This window comes from Schistocerca cancellata, chromosome 5 (genome assembly GCF_023864275.1).
Source record: "Schistocerca cancellata isolate TAMUIC-IGC-003103 chromosome 5, iqSchCanc2.1, whole genome shotgun sequence".
Lineage (NCBI taxonomy): Eukaryota > Metazoa > Arthropoda > Insecta > Orthoptera > Acrididae > Schistocerca > Schistocerca cancellata.
In genome coordinates, this window is record NC_064630.1 from 704299662 (window position 1) to 704313158 (window position 13497).

Below are 13497 nucleotides of genomic sequence, written 5' to 3' on the forward strand. Positions count from 1 at the left end.
TGATTATATAATGATAGAGGTTTCCAAACCAGATCTTAAACTATGTTACTTTTCCAGGAACAAATGTAGACTCTGACGATAAATTAGTGTTTATGAAGCACATACCAAAGCCAAAGATATTGCAGAAAGGTAGGAAATTAAGGAGAATCACTGGGTGTTGAGAGTTTCAGAGGGATCACTGTAGCTTTGAGAGCTGATACAGTAAAGGTAATAGGGATCAAATAGGCAAAAAGATAAGACATTGTAGAAAAATGTTGAATAATACAGGAGATACTGAACATAACTGACATAATGAAAAAACATAAAAATGCAGTGAATGAAACAGGAGAAACAAAAAAATAGGTGCCACTTATAGAAAAATTAAAGAGACCTTTGGAGAGAAGAAAAATGACTGTATGAATATAACGAGCTCAGAAGACAATGTAGCATTAACCAAATAAGGGTAACTGGAAGGGTGGAATGAATATAGTGAGGGCAATTATCAGAGGAACAAATTTGAGAACAATATTATTCAAATTGAAGAGGAAGTCAGTGAAGATGAGATTAGAATCACAATACTGCAAGAAGAATTTGACATAGAATTGAAAGACGTAAGTGGAAACAAGGCTCCTGGTGCACACAACGTTCCCTCAGAATTATCAGAATCTGTGGAAGACATAGCCATGTCAAAATTATTCCAACTGATGTGCAATGTAATGGGCAGTCAGAAACAGTCTGGAAAGCTTGTAATGGTGTTGTAAGGTATGTTGCACTCTTTTTTTAAAAAAAAAAAAAAAAAAGAAAAAAAAGAAAAAAGGAAAAAAAAGAGGTTTGTTGTGCAATTTCCATTAGCATTAAAGTCAGTCGATCAGGGCACAAATTCAAGTGGCCCACCAGATATTGTGTCACTAAATAAGTTCTTAATTTGGTTTCCTAAACCTAAAAAGAGAGCAATACAAAAATGGGATCGAACGCAAGCCAAAGGCTAAGCAGTATCATCTAAGCTAAGAGAATAACAGACACTAATTGTATCTGACAGGCAACTTGAATATGCGTGTGCAAAGGCCTGAACTGGCTAACTTCAATGCTAATTAACTCAGAAACAGCAAAATGTATAGAATTTTTTCTTGACAATTATTTCTCAGCACAACACACTTCACAACACCCTGACAAGCTTTTCAGATTGTTTCTGACCACCCTGTGTATGGGACAGGCAAAATGCCCTCTGACTTCAGGAAGAATGTAATAATTACAATCACAAAGAAGGCAGGTGCTGGCAGGTGTGAAAACTACTGAGCCATCAGTTCCATGGCTGCAAAATATTCATGCAAATTATTTACAGAAGAATGTAAAAACTGGTAGAAGCCGACATCAGGGAAGATCATTTTGGGTTTCAGAGAAACGTAGGAACATGCACGGTAATACTGATGCTTTGACTTATCCTAGAAGATAGCTTAAGAAAGGAAAACATACGCTTATAGCATATGTAGATTTAGAGAAAACTTTTGACTATGTGGACTGGATTACACTCTTTGAAATGTTGAAGGTAGCAGGGATAAAATATAGGGAGCAAAAGGTTATTTATAACTTGTACAGACTGCAGTTATTACAGTCAAAGAACATGAAAGATGTAGCCATAGTTGAGAAAGGGTTGAGACAGATTTGTTGCCTACCCCATGTTATTCAATCTGCGCACTGAGAAAGCTTTGAAGGAAGTCAAAGAGAACTGAAGATGGGGAAAATAAACACTCTGGGATTTGTTGAAGACATAGTAATTCTCTCAGAGACAGCTGAGGACTTGGATGAGCAGCTGTACAGAATGGATAAGAGAAAAGAGATTATAAGATGAACATCAACAAAAGTACAACAATGGTTATGGAGAGAAGTCGAATTATATCAGGTGATGTGGAGGCAATTAGGTTAGGAAATGAGATGCTACAAGTAGTACATGAGTTTTCCTATTTGGGCAGCAAAAAAAGGATTAAGGCCAAAGTAGGAAAAATAAAATGCATACTGGCAACAGCAAGAAAACCACTTCTGAAAAAGAGGTATTTTTTAACATTTAATGGCAATACAAGAGTTAAAAAGTTTTACTGAAGGTATTTGTCCGGAGTGTAACACTGTATGGAAAAGAAATTTGGATGCTAAGCAATTCGGACAAAAAGAGAATAGACGCTTTTGAAACATGGTGCTATAGAAAAATGCAGGAGATTAAATGTGTAACTCGAGCAACAAATGAAGAACCAAACTGAGGAAAAAAGAAATTTATGGCACAACAGTTGGCGGGACACATCCTGAGGCATTAACAAATTGTACATTTGATAATGGAATGAAGTGTGGAAGGTAAAAATTGTAACGGAAGGCCTGGGCTTGAATATAGTAAGCAGGTTCGAATGGATGTAGATTGTGGCAGTTTTGTAGAGATAAAGAATCTTGTACAGGTTAGACTAGGATGGAGACATGTACCAAAGCAGTCTTCAGACAAAATCACAACAACAACAACATAATATAAGGATAGTACCGAGATTTAGAAACCAGATATCAAACTACAAGATCAGATATGTACTCTGATATTTATTTGTTAGTTATGGAATGCAGATGAAAGCTGAAGAAATTGAAGAAAGGTAGGAAATTATGTAGATAGGACTTTGTAAGTTGGAACAAGCAAATGTTGTTGAGAGTCAATACAGGAGCATCAGGCAATGACAGACAGAAATACGTGAAAGAAATGCAACTGAAGATAAATGGGTAGCTTTGAGAGTTGAAACAGTGAGGGCAGCACAGGAATAACTATGCAGAAAGCCAAGGCCCAATGGGAATACTTGGATGACCAGAAGGTGCAAAGTGGCTAAGCAAGAATGGTTAGAGGAGAAAATCAAAGCTGGAAAAGATGCATGACTTTAGGAAAGGTATATGCTGTATAAAGGGAAATTAAAGAAACATTTAGAGGAAATAGGAACAGTGTATGAACATCAACTGCTTAAATTCCCACAGCTGGACTTCACAGTCATGTAGACCTGTTCAAATGGTTCTAAGCACTATGGGACTTAACATCTGAGGTCATCAGTCCCCTAGACTTAGAACTACTTAAACCTAACTAACCAAAGGACAGCACACACATCCATGCCCGAGGCAGGATTCAAACCTGTAGCCACATGGTTCCGGACGGAAGCGCCTAGAACTGCTCAACCACAGCGGCCAGCTAGACCTTTATAAAAGACATTATATTCATTGAGATTGATGTTAAGGATATCAACATTTTTATTATTGTATGTAATTAATATAATTTTCATGATGTATACAATCTTCTGCTTATTTGATGTTGCTGTATTCTTACAGTTAAAAGATGTTGTTGTGCTCAAAATCACAGTTATGTCACAATCCACTGAATGTCCAGTGGAAATACAGTGTTCAGCAATAGTGGACTTCCTTGGTTGCAAAAGGCGAGTGCAACATTGACTCTCAGTGCAGCATTCTTCCACAGTGCCTGCGGCCTGTTCTGCGTAAGCCATAGCATGCTGACAAGCCGTTTTGTAAATTCTGGCCTTCTGCAGTAACAAGTCATCATGCTCTGTTCCCAAAACGTTTGCAATTTTAGACAGTGGGACAGAAAATAACATTCACTTGAAATGTACAGAGAATTCTTGTTATTTTAAATGAAATGTTGCCCACAAAAGGAAGAAAAACTAAAGATTTTGCCAGCGTGTTCTCTACTTTATCCACTTCCTGATTTTAACTGACAGTGCCCTGTTAATCTGCTGGGTGGAATATCTATTTTTTCTAAACACTTTTGTTGTGTGGTCGAGCTCTTTAGGCATACTACCTAGATCTGAGATAGTGCGAGTTCTGTGTGCAGATGTTTTAAGCATTCTCATAGTCTCCAGTGGGTGATGACAACTTGATGCTTACAAATACAAACAATATGAGTGGGCTTACGATAAATGGAATGCCCCAGAGAGGCATCATTCTTTTGTCTAACCAAGACATCCAAGAAAGGCAAAAAACAATCTTTCTCTATTTTCATGTGAAACATTGTTATGAATATAATTAATCTTCTCCACAAGGCCACACAATGAAAGTATTGTCCACATACCTCCAAAATACAGTTGGGTTAAGGGCAGCTGATTCAAGTCTTCTTTCCTCGAAATCCTCTATAAAAAGGTTGACCACCAAGGGAGACAGTGGTCTTCCCATGGCGACACTGTCAATTTGTTAAAAATATTCTTGGTTGAACATAACATAGGTTGAGAATAGGGTGTGCCAAAACAAAGTAGTGATGTCTGCATGAAACTTTTTCCAGGTAGTGTCAAAGAATCTGTGAGACGGACCTCTGTAAAAAGTGATATCACATCAATGCAAACCAAATGGTCAGAAGTGCTTAGATGGAGAGTCCCCAGTCTATTGATAAAGGCAGCTGAGTTACGGTTTGGCTGAATCGTATCATAAATGTATATGATCCCACTTCTGGTCACAACTTGTAAATGTATACAGGGTTTGGGAAAGGGGGGGAGGCGATTGTTACATAATAGGCCTCGGGACGACAGGGTGCAGGAGGTCGAGTGGTCAGGAGTTGAGAATGGGCATCGAGGGCTGCCATTAAATAACAAATCAGGAACTTAGGTACAATAAAGAGGGTGTATTTCAATGAATGATGTACAAGGGGCACACCTAGGGTTGGAAGTTACCAGGTTTAGGCCAGTCTAGGAGGTCAAACAATTAATTGAAATGGGAAATGGAAGGGGAGGCAGTTCATGTTACCTTACATTGGTGGCTGGTTGTGAAAAGCTGAGCCAGTGGCTTTGCGTTCCAAAAAGATGTCTGTTCTGCTTGAGGTATGGATTACAAGAGAGAGTAACAAGTGTGTTCTGCACTGCGGGACACTCCGCAGTCCACACATGTGATCGGTATCCTGCGCACGATATTGGCTAAAATCAATTGTGTAAATTCACTAGCAGTTTCAGCAGAGGGCTCAGGGCATCTCCTCCTGGCAGCAGCTTTAACTGGACAGAACTGCCTCGGTTTAGAAAGACAAGCGACTTGTGTCAGGTAGACATGGCGTGAATTACTCTGGAAGAAAACTTGTAAAGATTCCACTGGGCCTTTGAAATAAATTTCTTAAACCAATTCCCAAAAATATTCCTTGACTGGCTGCCATCCTGTACAATATTTAGGCACTCCAATACTGCTCATTACTGGATGTAATGGAACACTTTCTTTAAGAATTTTCAGAAGGCCATGGAGTCCTGGTGGTACACAACCATGTGGTCTAACCTCTTGAGGTTAGGAGGAGGAATTCAATAGTCCAGAAGTTTTCTGTTGCACACATCCTGAGGGGTTGTAATCAATCCTCCTATAGGTACAGTCACTTAGCAGACCATACATCTTACCACCACACACACACCCCAAGGTAACAAAACAGTGCATTACCAATGTTAGCCTTTAGTGCCACTATATCAGTGTCCTCTCATAGATTTCATAGTGCAGCCCCTTCTACAGAGGTTAAGTTACTACATTCAGAAGAAGCCTTCAAGAGAATATGCCAAGTTTCCTTCTTATTTCTTCTGCAACATCCGAAGGAAGATGGCATACAGCTACTTCAACACTCTTCACAAAACTAATTAGAGATGTCGCTCTAGGAGTAGGTGCAAAATTGAATCCCTTGCTTAATACGGAGTGTCGCATGGTCCAAATTTTTCTCCGTGAAATTGACAGTGAAATGTCATGCGGTTACCTCTTGTGGTGATGACTACTGTGGTAACAGACTATCAAATTTTTACATCTGTCGAAATCTCTCACTTCCAACACAATACCATGATACAGGAGAGGGATGTGCTACAACCTTTAGATGTAACTGTTACAAATCTTCTGAAATGGCATCCAGGTTATAGAACTTAATAGTTTTGCTCTCTTACCAGACAGTTTGTCGAAACTTCAAACATGTGAGGCCATCTCCTCCCCATAAAGACACCTGATGTGAATTTTAAAATTTTCCTAGCTATTTAAAAATTCAAACAAATTTTGGGCTTGCAGCCAGTTGTCATTTAATTCATTGCATGATATTTTGACTGGGCACTTGCCAGTCAACTTCATGCAAGCCTACGAAGACAGATGAAGACTTGTTCAATTCGGCCCTATATAATGTGCTGCGAGTATTCTGCACATGCATCACAATTCTACACTCCTGGAAATGGAAAAAAGAACACATTGACACCGGTGTGTCAGACCCACCATACTTGCTCCGGACACTGCGAGAGGGCTGTACAAGCAATGATCACACGCACGGCACAGCGGACACACCAGGAACCGCGGTGTTGGCCGTCGAATGGCGCTACCTGCGCAGCATTTGTGCACCGCCGCCGTCAGTGTCAGCCAGTTTGCCGTGGCATACGGAGCTCCATCGCAGTCTTTAACACTGGTAGCATGCCGCAACAGCGTGCACGTGAACCGTATGTGCAGTTGACGGACTTTGAGCGAGGGCGTATAGTGGGCATGCGGGAGGCCGGGTGGACGTACTGCCGAATTGCTCAACACGTGGGGCGTGAGGTCTCCACAGTACATCAATGTTGTCGCCAGTGGTCGGCGGAAGGTGCACGTGCCCGTCGACCTGGGACCGGACCGCAGCGACACACGGATGCACGCCAAGACCGTAGGATCCTACGCAGTGCCGTAGGGGACTGCACCGCCACTTCCCAGCAAATTAGGGACACTGTTGCTCCTGGGGTATCGGCGAGGACCATTCGCAACCGTCTCCATGAAGCTGGGCTACGGTCCCGCACACCGTTAGGCCGTCTTCCGCTCACACCCCAACATCGTGCAGCCCGCCTCCAGTGGTGTCGCGACAGGCGTGAATGGAGGGACGAATGGAGACGTGTTGTCTTCAGCGATGAGAGTCGCTTCTGCCTTGGTGCCAATGATGGTTGTATGCGTGTTTGGCGCCGTGCAGGTGAGCGCCACAATCAGGACTGCATACGACCGAGGCACACAGGGCCAACACCCGGCATCATGGTGTGGGGAGCGATCTCCTACACTGGCCGTACACCACTGGTGATCATCGAGGGGACACTGAATAGTGCACGGTACATCCAAACTGTCATCGAACCCATCGTTCTACCATTCCTAGACCGGCAAGGGAACTTGCTGTTCCAACAGGACAATGCACGTCCGCATGTATCCCGTGCCACCCAACGTGCTCTAGAAGGTGTAAGTCAACTACCCTGGCCAGCAAGATCTCCGGATCTGTCCCCCATCGAGCATGTTTGGGACTGGATGAAGCGTCGTCTCACGCAGCCTGCACGTCCAGCACGAACGCTGGTCCAACTGAGGCGGCAGGTGGAAATGGCATGGCAAGCCGTTCCACAGGACTACATCCAGCATCTCTACGATCGTCTCCATGGGAGAATAGCAGCCTGCATTGCTGCGAAAGGTGGATATACACTGTACTAGTGCCGACATTGTGCATGCTCTGTTGCCTGTGTCTATGTGCCTGTGGTTCTGTCAGTTTGATCATGTGATGTATCTGACCCCAGGAATGTGTCAATAAAGTTTCCCCTTCCTGGGACAATGAATTCACGGTGTTCTTATTTCAATTTCCAGGAGTGTACTTGGCAGACTGACCATGCTTCCTGGAGGCAATGTGCTTGCTGGTTAAACTCAACATCAGACATCTTTAGGGGGAGGAGATGGCCTCACATGTTCAAAGTTTTGACAAGCTCGTGGTAAGAGAGCAAAACTGTTAAGTTCTTTAAGCTTTTTATTGAGCTGTTGGTAACCTGACATAATACCAGAATACGCCAGAGTGACGTATTTTATTCAGTCTGCTGCTGCACAGTACTGAGAAGGCCGGTCATGCTATAGTCAAAGAGAGGATTTGCTATGCAAGACGAAGACTGGATACTGTTTCAGAAGAATTGTAACAGTTACATCAGAAGGTTGCAGACCATCTCTCACATGTATCATGGGATTAGGTCGATGTAGTGACTTTGGCATGGTTCGATCAAATCCCAAATAATGCAAGTTTTCAGTAGATGTCAAAATTTGATCATCTGTTGCTACAGTAGTAATCACCACAAGAGGTAACTGCGTAACAATCCACCGTCAATTTCACAGAGAAAAATTTAGACCACGGGACATATGTATTAAGCAAGGGACTCAATTTTTACTCTTACATCTAGGGCACCATCTTTAATTAGTTTTCTGAGTGGTGTTGAAAAAGCTGTATGCCACTTTCCTTAGCACGCTGCAGAAGATATAAGAAGGGAAACTTGCCATACTCTTTTGAAAGCTTCTCCTCAACATAATAACTTACTCTCTGCAGAAAGAACTTCACTGTGAAATCTACAAGATGACACTGATGAAGTGGTACTGCAGGCTGACAAAAGTAATGCACCGTTTCGTTACCTTGGAGTGTATATGATAAAACGTGTGGTCTGCTAAGTGGCTCTGCCTATAGAAAGATTGATTACAACCCTTCAGAACGTGCACAGTGAAAAACTTCTGCACTACTGAATTCATCCTCCTTACCTGAAGAGGTTAAGACCACATGGCTGTGTACCACCAGGCCTGTATGGCTTTCCAAAATTCATAACGAAAGTGTCCTATTACATCCAATAGTGAGCAATACTGGAGCACCTACTTATGATTTAGCCATACATGTCTCTTCTTTGCTAAGACCATTGGTGGGAAAATGCCTACATCACATCCATAACTCAGCTGCCTTTAACAATAAACTGGGTGTTTTCTGTCTAAGCAGTTCTGACCATTTCTTTAGCTTTGATGTGGTGTCACTTTTACCAAGGTCCCTCTCACAGATTCTTTAGCACTAGTCGGAAAAAATTTCATGCGGTTATCACTGCTTTGTTTTGACATGCTCTATCCTCAACCTATTTTATGTTCAACCAAGAATATTTTGAGCAGAATGACGGCATTGTCATGGGCAGCCCACTGTCTCACTTAGTGAGCACCTTTTTTTAAAGAGGATTTTGAGGAAAGAGCACATGAATCAGCTGCCCTTAAACTAACTGTGTTTTAGAGGTATGTGGATGATACTATCATAGTGTGGCCTCATGGAGAAGATAAACTGATGGAGTTTCTTCACCACCTCCAGTCTATTCATAACAACATTTGATTCACTATGGAAATACAGAAATATTGTTGTCTGCCTTTCTTGGATGTCTTGGTTAGACGAAAGAATGATGCCTCTCTGGGGCGTTTCATTTATTGTAAGTTTGGAAGGTAGGAGGCAAGGTACTGGCAGAAGTAAAGCTGTGAGGACAGGGCGTGAGTCATGCTTGGGTAGCTCAGTTGGAAGAGCACCTGCCCGCGAAAGGCAGAGGTCCCGAGTTCGAGTCTTGGTCCGGCACACAGTTTTAATCTGCCAAGAAGTTTCAAAGTGAATATTGTCATCGTCGAAGGCATGACTGCTAATATCATGGTCTTTCTTAAAATGATAGGCAAATCACAAAATCTAATTGCACATTACCTCAATGCAGCCATTCTAAACCATACACACAATTTCAACCAAAATTCCTATATTAATAAAACTCAAAGCTCTACTTGCATGCAGACCACAAATTAGTCTCATACAGTTAGAAATGTGATTTGTTTAGTTTCTCAAGGTTCACTGTTGGTACCCTGTTGCTCACTGTTACTGAGTCATTCTGTGGGTAGCACAGAGAAAGGGTCTCTTGCATGCCAATTTGTATCAAATATCAATACATCACTTTGCATGGTATTTGTTCAGAAATAGATAAAGAAAGGCTACTATTGACATCTTGTAGCAATTTCTACCTCACAGGGAAGGGATTTTTAGTCGTGAGTGATGACACATTGGTGGTACTGATTATCTTGATTGCCATTTTACTAGAATGGATGACTGCAAGTATATGCAAAGACAATCATCACTCTCTCTCTTTCTGCTGCTTCATAAGCTTGGTTTTCATCCCCTTGTAACAAACAGTGAACACAGATATTGTGCTATATCACCTTTGTAAACCCCCTTTTAACACTGGCTGACACTCTCTACCTGAAGTATTTCATGTTATTTTGACTAATAACAGTTGTGAGAAATTGCTTTATTAATCACTCAATTAAAACCTAAAATGAATACTACCATATCAATTCTGTATTGCAACCTGCACATTAACAACCACAAGTGGACACTAATAAAATGCCGGCCGAAGTGGCCGTGCGGTTAAAGGCGCTGCAGTCTGGAACCGCAGGACCGCTACGGTCGCAGGTTTGAATCCTGCCTCGGGCATGGATGTTTGTGATGTCCTTAGGTTAGTTAGGTTTAACTAGTTCTAAGTTCTAGGGGACTAATGACCTCAGCAGTTGAGTCCCATAGTGCTCAGAGCCATTTTTGAACTAATAAAACACCGCAAACCGCAGATGGAATGGATTACCTACCTCTTATGTGTCAACCCTTTATTGGTCGTGTGTATTCTGTGCAGACAATTAAAGGTAGCCAAATGGGCATGGCGGTGTAGTTCAGTCTGCCCGTTAAGGGTGAACAACTTGGTTGTAATTTTTGTCCAGTAAAATATGTTAGTGAGACACGGAGAAACTTTAAGTGTTCAATTTAACAAACATGGTAATAAGACATAAATTCAAAAACAGCACTCAGTGCTCACTTTGTACTGTTGGACACTCTTTATTATAAATATTTCTAAAAACTTTACTTATGGAACCTGAAGGCCATCCACAGAATATTTTCGATAAGGTGGAGATAATGAATGCCTGAAAGCTATTTTGTATTCACTCTTAATGAGCAGATAGACCTAAGGCACTATGCCATTTTGGCTAATATGCATAGAACACAAAAGAATGGTGGGGGTTTGATGCACAATAGGTAGATTGTCCATTCTCTCTGCAGTTCATGGCATTTTGCTGTTCCATGCTTGTGGGCATTCATAAGCAGGTTACGATACAGAATTGCTAAAGTAGTATTCCTTTTAGGTTCCCTTTGGGATGTTAGCATTTTATATATTTTATAATATTTTATGATGTATTTCCATTTAAAAAAATATTGTGTTACACATTCTGTCAAAGTGGCAGCTCAATTTTCACTTCCTATACAGTTAACTGCTTTTAAGTTAACTTTCATCTATTTGCACAACCGACTTGCACTACCTCATGCTTCAAGCATAAAAAAAGTGTTTACACATATCCTGTGTACTGCAGTTCATATTTTTGTTAAGTATATTGCTCTAATGGCTGGCTAGCCCAGTTTTTGATCTTTTACAACTCTATCTGCTTGTTAGAAGTGGCTGTCTTTCAGCCTCTGTTTTTTAAGTTTTTTTTCTTTTTTTTTTCTTTTTTAAAATATGTGGTTCCATATTGAACTTGTATGGGCTTTTTTCATGTTTCTGAGTCTTTTTACAGACATTTTGTAATCTGTTCTCTCTTGTCTTTTACATTTTGCTTCTTTGCACAAATGTGGTGTATTATTCACACTTAAACACAACTGCATATGATAGCATCAATGTGTCAAGGTACTTTACACTACTTGTCAATTACACTACTTTTCATACTGGTGATTCTGGTTTTCTATACATATTTCCCTATCTTCTTGTGTTATCATGTTGTTAACTTCTTGATTCAGTTGTGTGTTTGGGGTCACTGGGCTCCTATGTTGATCCTCCAGTTCCATGCATGTGTGCCTGAGTGATCCTCCATGGACATGACCTTTGCACTTAGTATGTGTAGTGCCGGTGTCTGGGCCACTTTACCTGTGATTTGCTTTGTCCGCTTGCTGGATCTACTGGACAATGCTGTTTCATTTCTATACATTCAGTTTTTTAATCATTTCTTCTTGTCTCATACCATCTGTCATTTTATAGATGATGGATGCTTTTTACATGCGTTTCTAGCAGGAACATAGGGGATGTCAATTATTTACCCTCATGGAAATCCAATCACAATTTAAGGTCATCATTTTCAGCTGGTAATTGACACTGCAACATTTTGATAGAGACACACTATGGTTAATTCTAATTGTAAATTTTCTAGTTGTATCTATTTCATGTTCACCTGAAGATGTGATTTTATGGACATGAAACTTGTTGTGATAGAGCGAGTAATAAATTACTTTCTGGCAGCTGGTGCAGTGTTATTAGCTGAAACAGATTACTACAGATGTGCTGCCACACTTACCAAGTGAGTGTACTTTGGGTTAAATTCTGGTTTCTGCACATTAATTATGTCGTTTCACTCACCTGACTGCTTTTCCCTGATGAATATGTTTGGAACTTCAGGTAATTTAAATTCACATTTTTTCTCTTTCACAGTGAGCACTTTTGCTTTTTCCAAGGCCAAACTACTGAAATTCCCAGGCAGTGTCCTGTTCCAGACAAGAGCTGAAAAAAAAAAAAAAAATTTTTTCCACATATCTAAGAAGTATTTCACAGATTTTCCTCAAAGAATTTACTTTCTGTCATCAGTTTCTAAAGGCTAAAAGTGTCAAACAAGATGGAAGATGGTACTAGACCTCACTGGCCTCTAGATGCTCAATATTACTGCAAAATATTTCTGGGTATGCAATATCATTGAGTGTGTAGCGTTGAGATTAAGAGGTTGTGCAGTAATGCTGAGCATATCAAAAACTACTGAAATATGCTGTGCTACCTGGAAATATTGTGCTGTCTGTGGTCAGTATTGAAAATATCCTTACCAGTCAGTCAATGCTGCAGTCTCTGGGTATCTTTGTGTTTGCTATTTGTCACTGTGTTGAAAATGGGCTCAAAACAAAAGGGAAGAGCATTCTTATTCGAGTGCATCAAAATATATAAATCATTTTTGGAACTGTACGATGTTAAAACAGATCAGTACAAAAAGAAAAATGTTAAGAACGAATTGTATGATTTTCTGCTCAGAAAATACATGGAATGACACCCTACAACCAGAAAGGAAGACTTTTTAAAAGATTTAATCAGTGCAATATTATGAATAAAATGTATGTAGATATATCTAAAAACAAAGATGATGTGACTTACCAAGCAAAAGCACTGGCACGTCGATAGACATACAAACAAACACAAACACACACACAAAATTCTAGCTTTTGCAACCAACAGTTGCTTTGTCAGGAAAGAGGGAAGGAGAGGGAAATACGAAAGGATTTGGGTTTTAAGGGAGAGGGTGAGGAGTCATTCCAATCCCGGGAGTGGAAAGACTTACCTTAGGGGGAAAAAAGGACGGGTATACACTCGCACACACACACACATATCCATCCACACATATACAGACACAAGCGGACATCCGCTTGAAGAAGGTTGGCCTGTAGGAGGATGCTCTGAACAACCGGTGTGGATGTGGGAGAGGAAAGATTGAGGACTTTTATTAAGGATAGGAGTTGATGGGTGTGTTGATTGGCTGAGTGGATGTGTAGGTGAAGGATTAGGTGGGTGAGGGCAATGGATTGTTCGGTTTGGAACTGGTATAGGGACTGATGGAAAGAAGGGTTGCAGCCAGAGATGGGAACTTTAAGTGTGAGGCCTTTGGGGGTGATGCCAAATGTCAGAC

At 40.9% G+C, this 13497-nt stretch overlaps 1 protein-coding gene across 1 annotated transcript in view; it reads right to left on the reverse strand.

Annotated features, from left to right (window-relative positions):
• LOC126188772 (PC-esterase domain-containing protein 1A-like) overlaps positions 1–13497 on the reverse strand; it is a 222053-nt gene that overhangs the window by 25194 nt on the left and 183362 nt on the right. The window contains exon 8 of the mRNA XM_049930384.1: positions 12192–12332. Coding sequence (XP_049786341.1) covers positions 12192–12332 — 141 coding nt within the window. The remainder of the gene's footprint in view (positions 1–12191; positions 12333–13497) is intronic.